Source organism: Triticum aestivum, chromosome 1D (genome assembly GCF_018294505.1).
Source record: "Triticum aestivum cultivar Chinese Spring chromosome 1D, IWGSC CS RefSeq v2.1, whole genome shotgun sequence".
Classification (NCBI taxonomy): domain Eukaryota; kingdom Viridiplantae; phylum Streptophyta; class Magnoliopsida; order Poales; family Poaceae; genus Triticum; species Triticum aestivum.
Window position 1 is genome coordinate 468,956,422 of NC_057796.1, and position 21,955 is coordinate 468,978,376.

Genomic DNA, 21,955 nt, shown 5'->3' on the forward strand with positions numbered 1-21,955 from the left:
GTGCGCTGAGGTAACCGATAAGGAGGGAGGGAGGCATTATTGGGTCTTCAATGTCAACTTGAGGGACGGACGCTTTGAAGTTCTTGACTCAAACAGGACGCTGGACAACATTGAGCTGATGACCACCGCCTCTACCATCGCGGGGGCAGTACGCCAGCTATGGAGGAAGCATTATCCAAAGTTCAGCATCGAGCACTTCCAGATTATTGACATTGACGTACCGAAGCAGCTCGGCAAGTAAGACAATAAGCATGGCATTCTTCTCAATTTCTTACCATCATTTTGTAGTTTTTAAATTTTTCTACATGTGCAATCTTTAGTTTTTTAAGACACAGTAATAGTCTGCAATCTGTTTTATCATTTTTATGAGTTTCTAATGGATTATCTAGCCAGTTGCAGAGTGGCACATAAGTAGTTGCACACTGGCACATAAGCAGTTGCACAGTAGAACATAAGCAGTTGCACAGAGTGCACTATCTTTATTGGTTTTAATTTTATGTGACAAATTTTCTTTTTTGCCCATCGCAGTAATGAGTGTGGGCTGTTCGCACTGCTTAACGCCACCGAGTGGAACGGTAGCCAACTGCCCAACTACGAACCCAAGGAAGTACTCAACATCAGGAAGAAGCTGGCATATGATTGGGTCACCAGCGCGCACAACACCGCCCCATGGAGGAAGTTGCTGAGATACGACAAGGACTAGGTCAGTACTCTTTTTCTTTCTCTGCTCCATGGAGGGAGTTGCTAGTTTGCACAATTTTTAAGCAGATTTTGTAGTTGCACACTAGTAGTAATTCCGTTTGCAACTCAATATCACCACTTTTGTTGATACATTAGGAGCACTGGACATACAATTGTTCAACAACTAAATATTTAACCAGTTGCCAACAAAGGCACAAATAGCAACCTTTTTTACACAGTGCATGAACTAATTCAAGGAGCATAAATTAGATAAAGATAAATCATAGATGCTGAATGTGTCCACTTGGTCCCAACATTGCTAAAAAACATCATTCTTTTCCTTGTTTGTCCCAAAGTTACAAACGATGAAACAGAATCACAGTAGCCTGAGTGGACACACACCAGCAGTGTGCTCTGTAGATTGGCACTGGCTGCATTTATTTTTCTTCTTTGGGTGTAGCTCCAGCACCGATTTGTACCGTCGAATCTTTGCCTTACCCTTTGTAGTAGACCTTGGAGGATCCCTGGTCACAAAATCATCAGAAGCTTGTGCAGGGGATGCAGCCTCCAACGGGGCAGTAGGACCATCACGATCACCTGTGTAATAATCATATAAAAAATTAGTATTTTTTTTGTTGTGCAACCAGCACTGATGTTCTCTGCAACCACACAGCCCATGTTGTGCAACTAACTGGTTGCTGTGTGCAAGTTAAGTTGAAAAAAACATCTGTAGTAGCACAGCCCGTCATGGTACTTGGATTGTAATCGCCTATGGGCAGAACAGGAAAAACAAGTTAGATTTTAGCTTGATCCTCAAACTAACACAGCGCACGCAACTAGGCAGCATGTTCTGTGCAACTGGGCACTATGATATGTGCAACTAAAGTCACACCCCCTAGTTTTGTTTGGAGTCGGGGAAGGTATTTACCTGGGTGATGAGCCCCCTGAGTCCTGCCTGTAGGTCCATTGGGAGTAGCACGCAGGGCACTGCTAGTTGGGCCAGGCGGGGGAGGAGGTCTTTGAGGGTTGGCATCACCTATAGCCAGAACAGGACAAACAAGTTAGTTGTGTTATCTTTGATGCTCGAACTAACACAGCGTGCGCAACTAGGTAGCATGTTCTGTGCAACTTAGCACCATGATGTGTGCAACTGGAGTTACAGACCTAGTTTGATGGGGAGTTGGGGCAGGTAATTACCTGGACGATGAGCCCCCTGAGTGCTGCCTGTAGGGCCATTGGGAGGAGCACGCGGGGGAGGAGGTGGCGGAGGATGCCGTGTACAGCCAGGAGGTGGAGGAGGTCCTTGAGGGTTGACATCACCTATATCCAGAACAGGAAAAACAAGTTAGTTATGTTATCTTGATGCTTGAACTAACACAGCGTGTGCAACTAGGCAGCCTGTTCTGTGCAACTGTCCACCATGATGTGTGCAACTGGGCACAATGATGTGTGCAACTGAAGTTACACACCTAGTTAGATCAGGAGTTGGGGCAGGTAATTACCTGGATGATGAGCCCCCTGATTGCTGCCTGGAGGTGGAGGAGGTCCTCGAGGGTTGCCATCATCTGATGGCCCCGTGGCAGCAGTCGGTTTTTTCTTTTTCTTGGACTTGTTCAGGTGGCCGATCTCGGTACGTGTTGCGCGCATATGCTTGTATACAATAGCTTGTGCTGGATCAGAACCACTCGCAAACTTTGCTAGTTTCCGAAAATCGTATATCATGTTCCTCTCCCTTATCTGCTTCTTTGATTGAGGAGGCATTTCATCCGGTTGCTCATAACCAGTCCCTGGCGCACTAGGTACAGCAGTAGGTGTCCACTATCTTAGCAGGTACCTTTCCGGTATGACATCAACTCCAATATGGGTGAACACCTTGAGGATGTGGCAACAGAGGATGCCGTCCTTGTCCATTTTACAGCACTCACACAAATAGGAACCCTCCTCCACCCTTGCCTGCACCAAGTAGTTTTGAGAACCATATTTGGCAACAAATTCCTGGTTCGGTCTGAGCTCAAATATATCAGCACCAACTTGGAATGCATTATAACGTCCAATCAGCTCAAACTCTTCTCTGAACTTGCGGTAAAGGTCCCTAGTATAGGTTTTGTAAGCTTGCTTCTCTATTGGGAAGTTGGACCACAGCTCAATCTCAAGGTGTTCTGTCCTATAATCATTGCAGCCTTCCTTGGCAAGGATGTGGTTCTAGATTTTTTTCATATTGCTTGACGAAGTTCAGCATTGAGTTGTGTGGGTTCACATATCTTTTCAGAACGGCATTGAACCCCTCACTACGCTGTGTAGACTGTAGGAACGGGAAGAACCTGTGTTTGAAGTAGCACGGCACCCAAGTTGACCTGTATTTGTACAACTTCTCAAAGTGCGTGTGTGTCATAGCCTCGTACTTCATCATTAACCCAGCCCAATTCTGCTCAAACTCGTCTATAGTGAAGCTGAAGTCAACACACTTGTTGAAATCATCAGAGAGTCCTGGATTCCGGCACAGCGGCCAACCAACTTTTTCCTGAGCCTTTTTCATGATGTGCCATCGACAACAGCGGTGCATGGTGGTTGGAAAGATGCTCTGTATTGACTGCCTCATTGCACCATCCTGATCGGTGATGAAGTTGTCAGGAGGTTTGCCATCCATAGCCTCTAGGAATGCTCTAAAGACCCAATCAAAGCTCGATGCCAACTCCTGCCTCACAAATGCGCAACCTAGCATGAAAGACTGGCCATGTCAGTTTATTCCTATGAAGGGTGCGAACGGCATATTGTACATGTTGGTCATGTAGGTGGTGTCAAACGATATGCAATCGTGGTACGCCTCTGCATAAGCTTTTCGAGCTAAGCCATCCACCCAAAATATGTTGACAACTATGTCCTCTTCATCATATTTCACCTTATAGAAGAAGTCTGGATCAGTTTTTTGTATATCCTTGAAGTACGCAATTGTCTCAATCAGATCACCCTCCTTTGTGTCATCTCTACGGAAACTTGTACATAGATTTGTTATTGCCTTTGGTCCGAACGGCACCATCATCTTAGATCCATAGAACTCTACCATTACATGCATCGTACGTCCTACATAATACAAAAATAAACAGTATATCCTTTTTTAGTTGCACGAATGCGCACATCCAGCTGCACAGTAATAGGACATGTGTTGGCACAGAAGATAATCGCAGGAAATGGACACCTAGTTGCACCTTTTTAAAAACACTTTGCACTTTTTGCATACAGGACATTGTGTAGTTGCACAATAAAGACAATCTAGTTGCACAACAAGCACCAAAACTGATATACAAACATCATGGGAAGTTGGACACCAGTTGCATAGTTAAGTCATTTCAGTTGCACAGTAGTACCATAACAGTTGCACATTGGACTGCCTAGAGGGAAACTTAATTCTTTAAGGGATATAGAAAAATACCACACCTGTAGTCAAGTTGCAGTTATGCAAGATGCGCAGAAACTCCTTTTCATCAGGTGAGATGCCTTGGTGGGATCTCAAGTATTTGGACAATGAAGGTTTGTTCACGAGCGGATGATTGTGGTCACGAACAAAGTGCGTCACCTCCCATCGCCCATCTATCAGCTTCACCAACATTTTCGCCTTGCACTGAGTCTGCTTTATTGTCTCGCGTTTGCGCTTCTTCTTCTTCTTACTAGTACCAGCCTCCTCTTCAGCAAATATTGGAGGTTCTTCTTCCATCTCCTCATCACTGTCAACAGATTTTGGATCTGGAATAGGGTCCAGGATAGGAGGAGCCTCAGCTCCTCCATCATCAGCTTTGGGCTTCTTGAACTTGTTGCAGCAAAACTGTTGTTTTATCAATTCATTGGTGCGGGGTGTCCGTCTAGAGGTGTTCATCTAGAGAAACCCATCCGTAGTGCGTAGTTGTTGTAGTGATCCTTAGCAATTTGAAGGATGTCAAACCTCATGCCAACATAGGGTTCCATAGGTTGAGAACCAGCCTCATCCTCTCCTTCTTCTCCTTGCACAGCTCCGTCAACAGCCCCAGCTCCTAGCTCAGTCCTCGTTGGACCAGGAACATTTGCCTCGGTTCCCGTGTCATCAAGAGTATGGCTCTCTGACTGCAAAGACACCACTACAGGGGCACCACGGTCTGAGGACTGGCCCGCCACATTGTCATGGCCCATAGGGTTACCATCATGACTTGCCTGCGTGTAGTAAACAGATTGACCATTTCTGTCCATTTTCCTTGTTGTATGATGGGTTGCTGCTGATCCATATCATGAGGAAGCTCATTGAGATCAGGAGACAACTCATTGAGATCAAGCATTTTTCCTTTTTTTGGATGCTGCCACACACTCCCTGCACATATAAAAAAGTAGAAATTGATGTCATCTGTTGGTAACCACAGAAAAGAATGTTATAAACAACCTAAAAACTTAGTAAATAGGCAGTTGCACACCATTTTGTGACAATCTTAGTTCCAAAAGCAACATGACTGTAGCATAATCTTTATTATAACAGTTATGAATTTTTTTTGTTTGCACAGAGTTGTTATGTTAGTTGCACAGTTTGCAGTAAATAGCTGGCAAGAGCGTCACTTCTTTTTACTACAGAGTTTTCTGACTTTTTCCCTTTGTTTTGTTGCAATGATCTGTAGGTTTTCTGTTTCGCAAGGAGCTCTTTCAGATTTTTCTGCACATAATTTGATGTTACATTTGAGACGGAAAATCCAGGTGAAAGAAGAAAGAAGAATTGGAGGACAGATTATAGTTATATGTTTTCATCGCCGTTTATTTTTTTAGTTCTGGTATATTGAACATATTTTTACACTATAGCTTTGCAATAGGTGTGGGACCAGAATATATGTGTGGGACAAGATTATATGCGTGAATATGTTAATATGGTTTGTGGCTTCATTAGCCATGGACAAAAGTTCTTGTGTTTTTGCTGTCGCACTACAGATTTCTGGTTTTCGCTAGAATAGATGTCTCAATTGCCAGGATGCATTTTTCCAGTTGGCCAGCATACATATTCAGTTGGACATTCAATGTGTTTAGTTGGCTAGAATAGATGTCTTAGTTGGCCAGGTTGCATTTTTTTCAGTTTTGGCCAACATGCATGTTCAGTTGGACAGTTACTGTATTCAGTTGGCTATAATAGATGTTTCAGTTGGCCAGGATACATTTTCTCAGTTTTGGTCAACATGCATGTTTAGTTAGCCAGAAAACATGTTTTTATTGCATATATACTACAGGTTTTCTAAAGTGTTCACTCACAAATATCCAGTACACATGGGGTACAATGCATGTTTTTAGTTTTGGCTAGCATGCATGTGAGTTGCCAGAATATAGGTTCAGTTGGCTGGGATGCATGTTCAGTTGCACATTTATGAATTTTTCGTTGCACATATCTTTTGGACAGTCAATTTGTTCATTTGCAAACAATAACTACAAGTTGGTAGAATGCATGTTTAGTTTTTGGCTACAATACTTGTTGAGTTGGCTTTAATCATGTTTTAATTGGCCAGAGAACTTGTTTTTAGTTGGCTTGTTTAACACATCCAGGTGGTAGAAACTTGTTTGGCATGCATCAAGTAGTTTTTGGCTTGTTTAACACATCCAGCAGTAACATCAAGTAGGCTGGTGTGATGTGCCAGATTCACCTCTTTTTTGAAGCAGCTTCTCCATGGATTTGTGCTAGATCCATGGAGAAGGGGGTTTACATATGCCTACATATATGCAGTAGAAGAAAGGGGGAAGTGAAGAGGGGCAGAGGGGGCTTACCTACTTGATGTTACTGCCTGGTATGGCTCTGACCACCCTACCCTTAGATCTTCTTTTTTGAAGCAGCTCCTTCTTCTACTTTGGGGCTCCCATGGCGGCTATGTAGGAGGAGGAAGAAGGGCTGGGGGGCGATTCTGTTGGATCTCCTTCTGGCGTGCAGAAGAAGAAGAAGGCAGCGTGGGAGGGGCTGAGGCGTGGGGGCGAGCGGGCGTGGGTGCGAGCTGGGGACAGCTGGCCACGTGGGGCGGTTTGCGATTCTGTTGGTGGCCGCTCGATCGGTCTGTTTTGGTGGCCGCTCGATCGGTCGGGTTGATGGCCCTTCCTTTTCTGTTTCGCGGGGGACAGGGGGTTACCTTTTTTAGCCGGCCGCCCACTATATCATAAGGCAAGAACTCAATTGATCGGGTTTTTCCATTCCACATAATAAAGTCAATTTTGGACCAAACAAAACAGAGTTTATTACCATGTCTGTTTTTCTTATGCCACGTAAGATAGTTTTCAACAAGCGTGACCCTTCTAATTGACTTATTTTAACACGGTCCTTCTAATTTTACACCCTGCAATGTTGTTTCGAATCAAGCATATTTTCTTGCCTTGTACGCATCAGCCAATAACTCTTTTTTGGCGGCTACTACGGATCAACCGACTGAATTCTCTAAGAAATCAGTCGGGTCCTGGGCCGTCAGATCCGACTCTCGCCACCCGTTGGATTTGGTCTGTTAGGATTAATTTAATTCAATAATTAGGGATAATCCTCCCTTGTACAAACCGATCGTGCGGATTGCCTGGCAACCGACGCGGCGGTTCTCCCACGCCCCCACGACGGACGCGTACTTTCAATCGCGTTCGTTCTCCTTGTATATAAACTGTGATCCTTAATGGAATTGAGTGAGTTCGATCAATTCGTTCTTAAACATGTTATCAGCACTTGTCTCTGCCCAGAGTACGCATAGGCAAATTACGCCGGCGACAATCGCCGGAGAAACGAAACAAGAAGGGGAGAAAGAAGAAGAAAACTTCGAGAAACAGTCCAATGGAGGAGGAAATTTGTTTAGTGGACAGTTGTGCCTCTAACACAATTCTACGGGAAGTTAAATACTTCCGAAGTCTCATAAAGAGTAAGGGAAGTGTTATGACAATTGGTGGTCATGACACGGTAATTGTTGGTTCTGAGCAAACCACATTTACACTCCCGAATGGTACAAAACTTGAAATCCATGAGGCTTTATTGTATCCGGATTCAACTCGTACCCTGTTGAGTTTTAAGGATATCCGCATGAATGGCTACCACATTGAAACTCATGAAGACAATGCGGTTGAAAGCCTGCTCATAACTCAGCAGAAGGGATCCGACAAGGAAACCCTTGAGAGACTTCCTGCTCTATCTTCTGGACTGTATTACACATACATCAAGCCAGAGCAACATTTGGCATACAAAATAATTTTTCAGAATCTTGACAAGTTCAAGATATGGCATGATCGCCTGGGTCATCCTGGTGTGGGGATGATGAGAAAAATTATTGATGGTTCAACTGGACACAACATAACGGTTGCTAATTTCCCCAAATCCTCGGATTTCGAATGCACTGCGTGTGCAACTGGGAAATTAATCACAAGAACTTCATATCTGAAGATCAAGAATGAACCACTTAATTTTCTTGAACACATTCAAGGAGATATATGTGGTCCAATTCAACCGTTATCGGGACCATTTGGATATTTTATGGTGCTCATTGATGCATCAACAAGATGGTCCAATGTGTGTCTATTATCAACAAGGAACCATGCTTTTGCAAAGTTGATCGCTCAAATCATTAAACTGAGGGCAAATCATCCTGAACACAGGATAAAATCCATCAGAATGGATAATGCTGCTGAATTTAGTTCACGAGCATTCAATGATTACTGCCTAGCTTTGGGCATAACTGTGGAGCATTCTGTACCATATGTACACACACAAAATGGTCTTGTAGAATCACTTATCAAGAGGATCAAGTTGATAGCAAGACCACTCCTACAGAACTGTAATCTTCCAATATCTTGTTGGGGACATGCGGTATTACATGTCGCGGAGTTGATACAAATTTGACCAACTGCATATCATACGGCCTCCCCATTGCAGTTAGTATGTGGAAATCAACCAAGTATTTCCCATCTTCGAAGATTCGGTTGCGCTGTGTACGTACCAATATCACCACCTCAGCGTACATCGATGGGTCCACATAGAAAAATGGGGATCTATGTGGGGTACAATTCTCCGTCGATTATAAAGTACCTAGAACCTCTAACAGGGGATCTATTTATAGCCCGGTACGCTGATTGTATCTTCGATGAGGACAATTTTCCGGCATTAGGGGGAGAAAAGAAACACAAAGAATGTCGGGAATTTGATTGGAATGTAAAAGGCATTCAGTCCTTAGATCCACGTATGAATGAATCTGAACTGGAAGTTCACGAGATTATTAATTTGCAAAATATTGCAAATAATCTGCCAGATGCATTTACTGATTATAAAGGTGCCACTAAATCCCATGTTCCCGCTATGAATGTTCCAGAGAGAGTTGAGATATCTCATAAGACCACTCAACCGCCCAAGAGGGGGAGAAAACTGGACAAAAAGGACAAGGCTTCTCACAAGCATCCGCGGGAAGTGAGGATCCCTCAAATAGTAAATGCAGGTCAACTGCGAGTTGATATTCAACCTAGTGTTGCAAGACACCTGAAGGATGTTATGCATCCAGAACCCAGCACAACTGTGCACACAAATATTGGTGATGGGACATCGGTACACCTTGACTCGATTGTTGTGGGAAATAACAATGAGTCAGAAGGTATTGATGAAATTTCCATCAACTATGTTGAATCAGGAGAATCATTCAACAGAAAGACTACAATTGCGGACATATTTTTTGCCTCAAAGATTGCAAATGACCTGGCATTGGATCGTGAACCTAAGTCCATGGCAGAGTGTATGAAACGCTCAAACTGGTCCAACTGGAAGGTTGCAATAGAGGACGAATTGCGCTCGCTTGCCAAGAGAGGGGTATTTACTACAGTAATACCTACTCCTCCTAATGTTTTCCCCGTGGGGGCAAAATGGGTTTCTGTTCGTAAAAGGAACGAAAACAATGAGGTGGTGAGATATAAACCGAGGCTTGTAGCACAAGGTTTTACACAGAGACCTGGCATCGATTATAATGAAACATATTCTCCTGTGATGAGTGGAATCACGTACCGATACTTGATATCACTGGCAGTGCAAATGAATTTGTATATCCAATTGATGGATGTGGTGACTGCATACTTATATGGGTCACTTAAGACGGATATCTATATGAAAGTTCCCGAGGGACTGAAGATTCCGGATCCAAAAGCTAATCACAACATGTATTGCGTAAAGCTAGTAAAGTCGTTATATGGCTTGAGACAGTCGGGCAGGATGTGTTATAACCGACTAAGTGAGTTCCTTCTGAAGAAGGGTTACTCAAACAATAATGATTGCCCATGTGTGTTTATCAAGAAATCCATTGATGGATTTTGTATAATTTTCGTGTATGTTGATGACTTGAACATCATTGGGAGTACACGAGAAATACATGAGGCATGTAATCATTTGAAGACGGAATTCGAGATGAAAGATTTGGGTAAAACCAAATTTTGTCTTGGTTTGCAACTTGAACATTTTTCTTCAGGAATACTTGTTCATGAGTCTGCTTATATCCAAAAGATATTGGAAAAGTTCAATATGGATAAAGTATACCCGTCAAAAACACCTATGGTCGTCAGATCTCTTGAAAGAGATAAAGACCCATTTAGGCCTAAGGGTGATGATGAAGAGGTATTAGAACCCTAGTTTCCTTACCTCAGTGCTATTGGAGCACTAATGTATCTAGCAAACTGTACCAGGCATGACATAGCATTTGCAGTTAATTTACTGGCTAGATACAGCGCATCACCAACGAAAAGGCATTGGGTTGGTGTGTAGAATATTTTTAGATATCTTCAGGGCACCAAAGATCTTGGTTTATTCTATCAAAAAAATTAAGAGAGAACCATGGTTGGGTATTGCGATGCTGGATACTTGTCAGATCCCTATGATGCCAGATCGCAGACTGGTTTTTTCTTCTTACATGGAGGTACAGCCTTCTCTTGGAAGTCAACAAAGCAAACCCTAGTGGCAACGTCCACCAATCATTCTGAGATAATTGCTTTGTTCGAAGCAACACGAGAATGTGTATGGCTTCGCAGAATGATGAACTTTGTCCAAAGTTCAAGTAGGATTGGTTCGTTAAAATCACCCACCATTATCTATGAAGATAATTTTGCTTGTATTGCACAAATGCAAACGGGTTATATTAAGAGAAATATTACAAAGAATATTTCTCCTAAATTATTTTATCCCCATGATCAGCAAGAAAAGGGGGAGATAAGTATTTTGCAAACGAAGTCATGCGACAATCTCGCTGATCTGCTTACTAAGTCCTTACCAAGTTCTCTATTTCATAAATATGTAACTGGAATTGGTATGAGACGACTTCGAGACTTGCAAAATTCAGGGGGAGAAATCTCCTAAGATATAACCTGTTAAGATCATAAGATCATTAATATTGCACTCTTTTCCTTTGTGAGTTTTTCCAAATGGTTTCTCATGTAAGGTTTTTAGTGAGGCAATATCAATACAAGCATGGACGATATATGTCGTTTTCTCCTTATTTTCCCACTGGGTTTTAGAAGGAGTTTTTCATGGCATATTGTGTATTTTCTTCTCATTTTTTTCACAGGGTTTTGGAGAAGAATATTTCAAGGATGGTCAGAGAATATTCCAAGGATGATCGGTTTCAAAGACAAGCGAGGATTAGGCGGAGTGTTAGGATTAATTTAATTCAGTAATTAGGGATAATCCTCCCTTGTACAAACCGATCGTGCGGATTGCCTGGCAACCGACGCGGCGGTTCTCCCACGCCCCCACGACGGACGCGTCCTTTCAATCGTGTCCGTTCTGCTTGTATATAAGCTGTGATCCTTAATGGAATTGAGTGAGTTCGATCAATTTGTTCTTAAACATGGTCAACATCATCTCGCAGGGTCGTTCCCTCCTCTCAACGCAGCAACGACGGGAGCAAACAAAAGTGCGTCGTCGTGGGAAAAGCAGCGCCGCATCCCTCGCCGGCAGCGCAGCGCCGACGACCGTGGACGAGGCTTCATTGCAACTTCAACACCGTGCAGCGGCGCTCCATAGTAGCACCCGACTCTGCCGGCAAGCGCTCTCCACTGCAGCACCGAGAGTCGGGTCGTAGGTGAAGCTCCATCGCAGATCTCAGGTCGCCGGTGAAGCTCCATTGCAGCACTGCCCCCTGCATCACAGCTCCAGGCGTTGCCGGTGAAGCTCCATTGCAGCTGCCGGTGTAGCTCCATTGCAGCACCGCCCGCTGCATCGCAGATGCGGGCGCGCCGGTGAAGCTCCATTGCATCTGCCGGTGAAGCTCCATTGCAGCCTCTGGCCTCCCTTGCGTGCAAAGCTGCTGGCGGCGAGCTGCATTGAAGCACTGGCGGCGAGCTTCGTTGCAGCACCGACGGCGTGTTCTGGCCGCCTCCGGCAACTGCGCCTCCGTGCTGCATTGTAGCACCGGCAAGGTGTGGCCCTGATTCCGGCCTCCCTCTTCTTGCTGCGTTGCAGCACCGATGCGAGCGGTGGCCGCCGTCGCTCCTCTTGGATCGCAGCGACGGTGCGTGGTGGTCGAAGTTCTCCCTCCACAACGTGACGAAGAAAGAGAATTGGAAGGGGAAAAGAGAGGACGAAGAAACGAGTGGGGGAGCACGTCTGCCGCAGAAGAGATAAGGCTGGGCGTGTGGAGGGGGAAGCGGTGCGTGGCCCAGATAGGTACGTGTCGCGCGGAGGACGCGGCTTACGATCGAGAGAAATCAGTCGGTTGATTTTAACACTTTCCCTCTTTTTTTCCGAGAACCAATAACTCTTTCATTTAAAAGAAGAGACTATTATTTCCAACTGATGTACACGTGGCCGGTAGAAACACATCAATCGGACATGTTCATGTAGGTACATAAATAAAATCAATATAACTTAATCCAAGTGATGTATTCTAATATAACTGTCCAAATACTTCCGACGATGTGGAGTAATATATCCGCTGTCTATTGAGTTTTGTACTATGTTTTGCGATTTTGGCAAGTTTTATGTTGTTTCATTTGGCAAAAATAAGTTTTTTGCTGTTTCAGAGTGTTATATTTGTTTCTTCTTGTTTTGAGATTCATCTTAATGTTTCTTTGTGTTCCTTTGTGTACTTGCAAATTGGTCTGAAACAAGTGCGCTCTTATTTGTTGGTACAAAACGAAACATCACCATGCACTTTAAAACAACAAATAATAATAATAAAACATTATTTTATACCTTGAAATAAGACAAAATTTGCAAACAAACCAAAAGCATAGCACCAATGGCAAAGCAACAATGGGCCATGGATATATGGACGGTATATCGTGTGGATGATAGAAAAATCATTGTCATAAACCTATTAGTTTACTTTGGCTTTCTGTAGGGATTGCTCCATTAGTCACCAAACTTATTAGCATCAGTATATCCTGTGGCTTTTCTGTAGCCAAAGTGAACTAATAAGTAGCAGCAGTGTCTATTTGCCTGCACTTGAGCCACATACCAACAGCAAAAACCTGCATCACTACATTATCCAGTCACTACTCCTTCGACCATTCTGCTCTGATTCTGACTTCTGTAAGGATGCCAAGGACATCAGCAAGCTGGCGCATATGACTTTTTGCAAGAGTGACATGTTTTGGATGAGAAAAACCTTTTTGTACGAATATTGTACCATTTTAGCCTAAACAAACAGCTCAACAAGTTGCCATTGCTCTAACTAAGTTCTGGGGAGACGCCCCCAACTTAAGCCATCTAACCAACACTTAGGCTAGCGCGTGCTGTGCATTTTTTTGATGGTTGGAGGTTGAAAGCATTTAATTTGAATTATCCATGGCACAAAATGTGCCACATGACATTAGAAGAAAAGATGGGATTTTGGCTTGGCCACAAAAGTTACACCAATTGAGTTGCTCTTCGGAATTGTCTTTTGTGAGGATCAATTAATTACTCTCACCTAATAACCTTATTTACAGTGAGAGGCAGTGTTAGTTTGGAAGATAGTGGTGCCTAGGTATATCTCAGCCACTTGATTTTCAGTGACTCGCTGTTGATTTTGGGACTGTTAGATTTGTAAAAGAGATGTGACACGTGACATTCAAAGAAAATTAACTCTTGGCCACCAAAGCTGCACGATTTGAGTCACAATCGAGGTTGTCTTTTGTGACAATTAATTGCCCGCCTAATAATTTTTATTGTGCAGGCAATGTCAAGATAGTGGTGCCTGAATCTTAGGCGACCATTTTTTTTAACTTGCCGTCTATTTTTGAACCGTCGGATTTATGCGAAGAGCTGTGCTATGCGACATTCAACGAAAAAGATGCTTGGTTTTGTCTTGGCCACAAAAGCTACGAAGTTTGAGTTAGGCTTGAGATTGTCTTTTATGAGGATTAATTACCAGGCTAACAAATTTTGATTGTGGAGAAATGTTTATTTTGCAAGATAGTGTTTTCTGAATCTTAGGCCACTCACTTTTTGGACTGGATTTGTGCGAAGAGTTGTGTTTTACGAAAAGACAAATGTCAATAGGTGCATCTCGTGGGAATTTCATGTAACTAGTAAATGCGTACGTGCAATGCACGTTGATATTATGAAGGAAATTAATTGCACGTAAATATCAGTAAGATATGAAATTACGCGTCAATTCTTTAATTAGCACAGACGTTGATATTTGATACTCCCTCTTTTCACTATTGTAAGATGCTTTAATTTTTTTTGGAGTTGGATGTATATAGTCGCATTTTAATGTGTTTCTTCACTCATTTCAGCTTGTGTGTAGTCTATATTGAAATATGTAAAACATCTTATATTTGTGAACGAAGGGAGTATGATATTTATTGCACGCTAAACACGTTAAGCGCTCACCATCCAAGCAATCTAGGTAGGATTGACATGGTTTGACGACTGTTTAGGAGTCAGCCGTGGTTTTGCTAAAAAAAAGGAGGCAATTTGTGTTTGCTCCACCTATCATTGTTGGGGACATCACTCTTGTCCTCTGAACTTGTGTTAGTTAGGTTGTGCACATCTATGTATGATACTAGATGATACCTTGTGCGTTGCTACTGGCTGCAGGAATCGGTTGCAATACATTTTATTCAGATTTGATCGTGTTGAATATAAACATTTAGATAATAACGCGTGAACCAAAATTAAAAATACATAGGGCTTATTATATTTGATTGTCTATAGTTGTAAAATATTTATTGAATATAAGTAGAATAATATAATGCAAAATATTTTTCATGCATGCTTGCATGTGGTGGTGGATTTTTTTTTCCATGCATTGCTGCATCTTGAGGTGTGCCTTATTACATCCATAATTGTATGGTGATGTGACGTGCTTGCATTTTGAGATAAATAAACTAATGAGGAACACTCTCATAGGTATATAGGATATGTAGAGATCAGAGAGTTTTATTTTTTACGCTAGGAGATTAGAGGTTGGACTTTCAAATCTCCCCATCTGAAAAACATTTTAATTTGAGTTGTATATAACACACTGAAGCGTTGCAGATAATCAAGGCTCCCATTATTGAAAAAGATGTCCTTATTTATAGGCGCTGCACGATAGCTGAATCATCCACGGTTGAGTTAGAAGAGATGATTTCTGCGACGGGAGCGCCGGCATGGCCAAGCTCGCTGCCGCTGTGGTTCATGGCCCTTCTCGCCATAGGCCTCCATGCCGCCTTTGCCTCCGCGGCAACCTTCGTCATGTGGCTGTATCGCTCTTTCGTCCGGCCGGGAAGGGATCTAGGCCGGCGCTATGGCGCGTGGGCGGTGGTCACCGGCGCCACGGACGGCATCGGTCGGGGCATGGCCCTCGAGCTTGCGCGCCAGGGCCTACACCTGGTCTTGATCGGGCGGAATCCCGTGAAGCTCTCCCGTGTCGGCGACGAGGTCCAGAAGGCCGCGCCATCCTGCAAGGTTAGGAGCGTGGTGTTCGACCTCGCCGGGGACGCGCCGAAAATGTCTCGCGGTGTCGCGAGGGTGGCCGCGGCCGTGGAGGGGCTGGACGTGGGGATCCTGGTGAACAACGCCGGCGCGACGTACCCTGGCGCGGCCTACTTCCACGAGGTGGAGACTCCAGTCTGGGAGGCGGTGGTGCGGGTGAACGTAGAGGCGGCCACGCGGATCGCTGGCGTCGTCGTGCCCGCTATGGCGATGAAACGGAGGGGCGCCGTAGTCAACGTGGGGTCCGGATCGTCGGTCGTGCTGCCGGCGTTCCCGCTATACGCTGTGTACGCAGCAAGCAAGGCGTAAGTGATCCATATTGTTTGCCATAACTAATTCTACTATACAACTAAGACAGTGATCTCACTATTTTTTTTTATCTCATCATCATGTAATTATTGTCGCCTCAACATGTCGCCATGCATGAAAAAAATTCACTGCAACATGAACCATGCATGTGAAAACTATTACACTATTATATTCAACAGGTATCTTACATCGGTACAGGTACAGTAACACGCATTAATGTTTTACTCCCTCCGTCCGAAAATACTTGTCATCAAAATGTTTAAAAAAGGATGAATCTAGAACTAAAATACATCTAGATACATCTCCTTTTATCCATTTTGATGACAAGTATTTTCGAACGGAGGAAGTAATTTCATTCAAATATGTATGGAAAAAAATTGTAATAACGTACTCCCTCCATTCCTAAATATAAGTCTTTTTAGTGATTTCAAATGGACAACCACGTACGGATATATATAGACATATTTTAGAGTATAGATTCATTCATTTTGCTCCATATGTAGTCACTTGTTCAAATCTCTAGAAAGACCTATGTTTAGGAACGGAGGGAGTACAAGGTATCAAGTACTTAAATTAATGCATGTGTGCGACGCAGTGCAACCTTTGAGTCAACACTTATGGAGCCGCTCGACGGCAACTTCTTGATTTCAACTGCCAAAGAAGACAGGGAAAGTCGTACTATTGCACCGTCCTTTAAATGCCGATGGTTCTACGTCGTACTCTGTTGTTGCAGTGTGGTACGTGGATAAAAGTTTTAGCACTGTCCGATTTCAACTACTGAAAGATGGTGATTGAGACATTAGCCCAACGGTCTATAATCACTAATCCCTGGGGTTTTTTATTTTAGACAAAAAAAGTCCTTAGGTGTAGAAACCGATTTTGAGTTTTTGACACAATTTTCACAACAGCGTGCGAGCTATCAAGTAGTTAAATTAATGCATGTGTGTGACGTGGTGCAACCTTTGAGTCGACTCTTCGGGAGCCGCTAGGCTACAACTTCTTGATTTCAACCGCTAAAGAAGACATGAAACATGTACTGTTGTGCCATCCTTTTAAGTGTTGATGGTTCTCCATCATACTCTGCTGATGTAGTGTGGTTACACTTGGATAAGAGTTTTTGCACCGTCCGATTTCAACTACTGAAACATGGTGATTGACATGGCCCATCAGTCTATAATCACCAATCCTTCAGATATTCGTAGACAAAAACCAATCCTTGGGTGTAGAATTATTGATGGACGTTGTACGGTGGATAGGTGGATATATACGGATAAAGAGCCCGAGACGCAGACGGACGGTTTTGGATGTGAGGGTGATCTTTCCTGCATGCGGTTTGGCTCTACCTGGCCCTGCCGTTATTTGGCTTGGCACTTGCTAAACACAGCAAGTATAGTATCGTTTATTATTATTTTCACATAAAAGATGGTTGAAAAATATGGAACAACAAACGTGATTATTGTGCGCAGCCAATCCACCGATAGGGTCATACTATGATATAAATCGGTTTAGTGCACAACTTTTGGTTTAAGGTAAAAAATTGCTAGCCCATATTTTCGCAAGTAAATATTTGAGAATTCTAAACTAGTAAAACTTAGATAAATTGTAAAGTTTATTATCATAATTTGCTAATGAACAACTTGGTATAACTTTTTTGGCTTCCTAAAACTATAACAAGTCAACTTTGGCATCAAACAAAACATAACGGATGGATAACAGTTATAGCATCCAATACATATGTACGAATGTGTATTCACTGACAAACTATATGATACCCAGTGGGTTGCGACGGGAGTCTGTTGCGATAGATTTTAATAAATTTTGGTTTATGAAATATGAATGTTTTAATTAATAATATATGAACTAAATTGAAGTATATATTATATATTGTACGTTTGAAAAATATTTATGAGTACAAGTAGCATAATATAATGGAATTTTTAAATTTTGATTATTGTATATGTTTAAAATATTTATGAGTATAAGTAGCATAATATAATGAAAACCTTTTTCCATGCATGTCGTGGTAAGTCTTTAATGATGTGGCATGTGTGGTCGAGTGGGACGTGTGCATGCATGTTGAGATAATAGAGTAGCAGGGATCGAGTAATAATGAAAAACAATCTCAGGTATGTTGAGGTGGACCTTTGATGATGTGGTAACATGGCTATGCTTGTTGACGCATCAACTACTTAAATATATGATATCATATATACTATGCTCCATCATTTTGAAACCCTTGTATTCAATTGAGGCATTTGATTTTGAATTTAGTTCATGATTTTGAGTGGGTTGACTATTTCTCAACAAGCTCTTTCATTCAATTGAGGTATTCGATTTTGGATTTGATTCACGATTTTTATTGGGTCAACTATTTCTCAAATTAATCGGTAGCAACCAGCATATAAAAACACATCAGTCCCGTGTAGCCTCTCACAATCTAAAAAAAGAAGGACCAATATGTGAACTGTAACACTAATATAGTACATGTGGACACCAACGCAAGAAACTTTCCCATATAAGTATTTGTTGATTAGCAAATAACATGCAATCACACCGCCAAGAAAGCCCACTAAAACACTGCATTATAAAAAAGCACTCCATCATCTTCCCCACATGGCAAACCAACTTTTATCTTTATGAAATCCCAATAACACCAACGGCGCACTGAAGCCTGCCAGACTCTTCTAGTATATGATTATACATTCTTTGTTGTATCTATCCGAACACCCTTCATTATAAATCAGAAAATAGAATTGTGTGTCAATTGCACTACTTAGGGCCATATCATCAATACATGACGAGATATTTGTCTTATCTCATACACAATCAATTCTATAAGTTACAAGTACATCCAACCCACTTGGTGAAAACCACGACAACACAACAACCCAACTACCATCAGTTCACAAAAAAAATCCCCAATTGTCAGAAACGACGCAGAGACAAGATCTAACAGGTTGAAATTGATGATGCGTGAGAGGGTGTCTAGAGTAGACTATGCAACTTTAATGTCTAAATTTGTGTACCATGCATGTTTTTTCAGCTTTGTTACATGAATAGAAATTGTGGACGGTAAACAGAAGCACACCACACACACCACACTCATGCACGTGCACCACTACATAAAAACACCCGCTATGTGCCTATCAAGGTCTATAACCCACATAGATACCCCGGCTGAGATACCCATGTCGATCCCAGGGACCGATTTTGGGTGGGTTGGGTGGCCACCGCCACAACCAACCATCGAGCCACATGCCCGTCCTCCAATCATGTGTACTTTGATGTCACTATAACATTGGCATGTTATGAATTGTATAGTGTATATGTGCATATTGCATCTTTCTTGCAGTCCAAAAAAATTACAATAAGATGTGCAGGGGCTCAGAACTTAGCATGACTTTTTCAGCGCTATGGAGAGACAAGAAAAAGGCATGGTGTACAACAAAATTCAGAGTAGTATTTCTAACTTTTCTTATCCATATTGTCAGGTATATCGATCAATTTTCTCGAAGTCTAAGCATTGAATACAAACAATATGAAGTGGATTTGCAGTGCCAGGTACATTATTTTATTTTTATGCTGCTACTTTTCTTTTATGATATTAGTTTTTGCCTTGTGGCTATATCTTTCAGGTTTATAGTTCAAAATAGGTTTTATTTTGACTTCTTTTAGCAAATTATTTTTACTTTATAGCTAGGACTGGTTTGTCATTTTAGAAACTCACATGGATTTTCACACATTTGTTCTTACTTCAGTGTCAGAATCCACATGTGACAAATAGTTATTTACTTCCTGTTTTGTACCTCTAGAAGAAAAAAAAGAGAGCTGAGGCCAGCACACCATATTATGTCGTTGAAGAACACTATTAATTAAGAAAACATGTGGAACAGAAAGTATGTGCTTTTTATATAGAAAAGGAGGAAGTCCCTCGGCCTCTGCATAGGAACGATGCATGCAACCACTTTATTAATTATTCATAAAGACCTTATAAAGTAATACAAAAAGTATGTGCTAAATTAAACATTCTGAAAATTGTGTGGGTGAGTATTCTGTAGAATTAGTCCTCCTTGTGAGCAATTCTATATGAGCTATTTTACAGTACCTTGGTACTCCCAAAACATGTGCTGGAGTACCGAACAGATCTTGCCGTTCGTTGTGAAGGGTAACTTGGTTATTTTCCCACAGGTACTTCCGATTTTCTCCCTGTGATCTCGCATGGATGCCAAATACAGCTCCCAAAAGAAAAACAGAAACTCCAGATTGAGTGCCAGAAAAAGCTCGCGTTCGTTCGGCCGGAAATCCCGATCGCTCGGTGCCTAGCAATGGAGTGGCCGCGCCACCTCAAACCTGATCCTTCGCTACCGCAGGCCGCCCTGCTGCGCCGCCCGTCGAGCCGCCACCGGCCAACCCCTGTACTGCGCCATGGTTGCGGAAATGAGTCCTCGATCGGCTTCACGGCGTAGATCTTGTTCCGACTCGTCCCAGACGCGGATGCTTTCCCGTTACTCACCTATGAAGGACGTGCATAGCCCGCCGGCATGGGCTCATCCCGGCATCTCCGGACGCTGCGTGCATATCAATATACTACGTTTTGCTTGTAATTGAAAAAAAAAGACGCCAGAATACATGGGGGGTTACGAGGGGAACCACGAATATGAAATAATATTATAATGTTATATATGATTACGGTTTTGCCCCTTAAATCAAGGTACTCCAGTACTTTTTAACTTAGTACTCCGTTGGATGAGTGATGGAGTACCAAGCAATACTGTCCACTGGATCAAGAGAAATGTACGGTCTATATATATATATGTATATGTACATCCTTGTCTCGTCTGCGGTGTAGATTCCCTTGTATGTGGCCACCAAGATGTCCCGAGTTGGCAACTCGTTGTTCATACCATCGCCGGAGGAGTATGCCAAAGCCGCTGTTCGGTGCATAGGTTATGAGGCAGGATGTGTCCCCTACTGGCGCCACTCGATCCAGTGCTTTTTCGCGTCTCTGCTCCCAGATTTGGCTCTTAATGCTTGGCGTCTTCGAGTTGGCATCCGGAAGAGACGGGAGATGAAAGCTCCATTGGGAGAGGATGGCAGCTGAACTGCCCTTGGGTAGTAAATAAATGTAGTGTGGTCAAGAAAAGAAAAAGAATTGTCTATTACGTCTCGTTCAACTCTTTCGTACTTTGCGAAAATTGATGAAATGTCATTATTATGGCTGAAAGAAAGAGGGCCAGGACAGTGTATTACATGAAACATCATGGTGGATACCAAATTATCAATACAATGGATCTGTATGTACTTTCGAGTTGCTCTACAGAGCACTGGACACATGCATGTATTTTCCGAAATTTTAATCTCTTGTTTGTAGAACAAAGCACCCCCGTCTTTTTTTCCAGTTCTACATTTATACAAGTTTTACTGCACTTTTATTCTTTTTGCGGGGTATTTATACTGCACTTTCGGTCTCTGCAGCATGATTATGCACAAAACTATCTTTCGATTCGTTTGTGGCCTTGGCTACGGTGGTTGCCGGGCTCATGGCGCCGGAGGATTCGGAAGCTGCAGATGTGAGCGACGCAGCTGTTTCGTTAGCAGCTGACCTGCATGTTTCGAGAGTTACACACAGAAACACACAAATTGTTCAGATGAATGTTCAAGTACCATGAATCTCTAAAGATCAGAATTAGTGAAATTCTAAACGTCATGTTTGAATTAGAGAGTTAATTATGCTAGACTTCATAATTTTATTTACATCAAAGCTTCACAACATACAATTAGTTGCAAAATCGCTAAAAATGAACCATTTATATTGTAAATATACTTTGTAATTCGTGAATAAAATGGAACATTTTCCAAAGTATATTATAAGCTAGGCCTGCGTTATGTAGCACTTTTGGTGGTTCAATATTAGAGTTCAATTGAAAAATATAGCACTTTTATTAAAACTAAAAGAATACTAGAATCCCTGGCTTGCCTCTCGCCGAAACGTACGTAGCTCGTCAAGCATCCATACCATTCCAGACGTGCACCGCAGGCAAAAAAGAAGAATGAAAACTGATCGCGCGACAACCTTCTCTTCCT

At 42.5% G+C, this 21,955-nt stretch overlaps 1 protein-coding gene and 1 pseudogene across 1 annotated transcript; one reads left to right on the forward strand and one right to left on the reverse strand.

Moving 5' to 3' along the window:
• Positions 1-1,057: 1,057 nt before the first annotated feature.
• LOC123160874 (uncharacterized) lies at positions 1,058-8,651 on the reverse strand (annotated as a pseudogene).
• Positions 8,652-15,265: 6,614 nt separating this feature from the next.
• LOC123176348 (very-long-chain 3-oxoacyl-CoA reductase-like protein At1g24470) lies at positions 15,266-20,972 on the forward strand. Its single transcript, XM_044590602.1, has 5 exons — positions 15,266-15,867; positions 16,467-16,608; positions 18,915-18,943; positions 19,363-19,432; positions 20,721-20,972. The coding sequence occupies exons 1-5, from the start codon at positions 15,266-15,268 to the stop codon at positions 20,970-20,972; spliced, it is 1,095 nt and encodes a 364-aa protein (XP_044446537.1).
• The last annotated feature ends 983 nt before the right edge of the window (positions 20,973-21,955 follow it).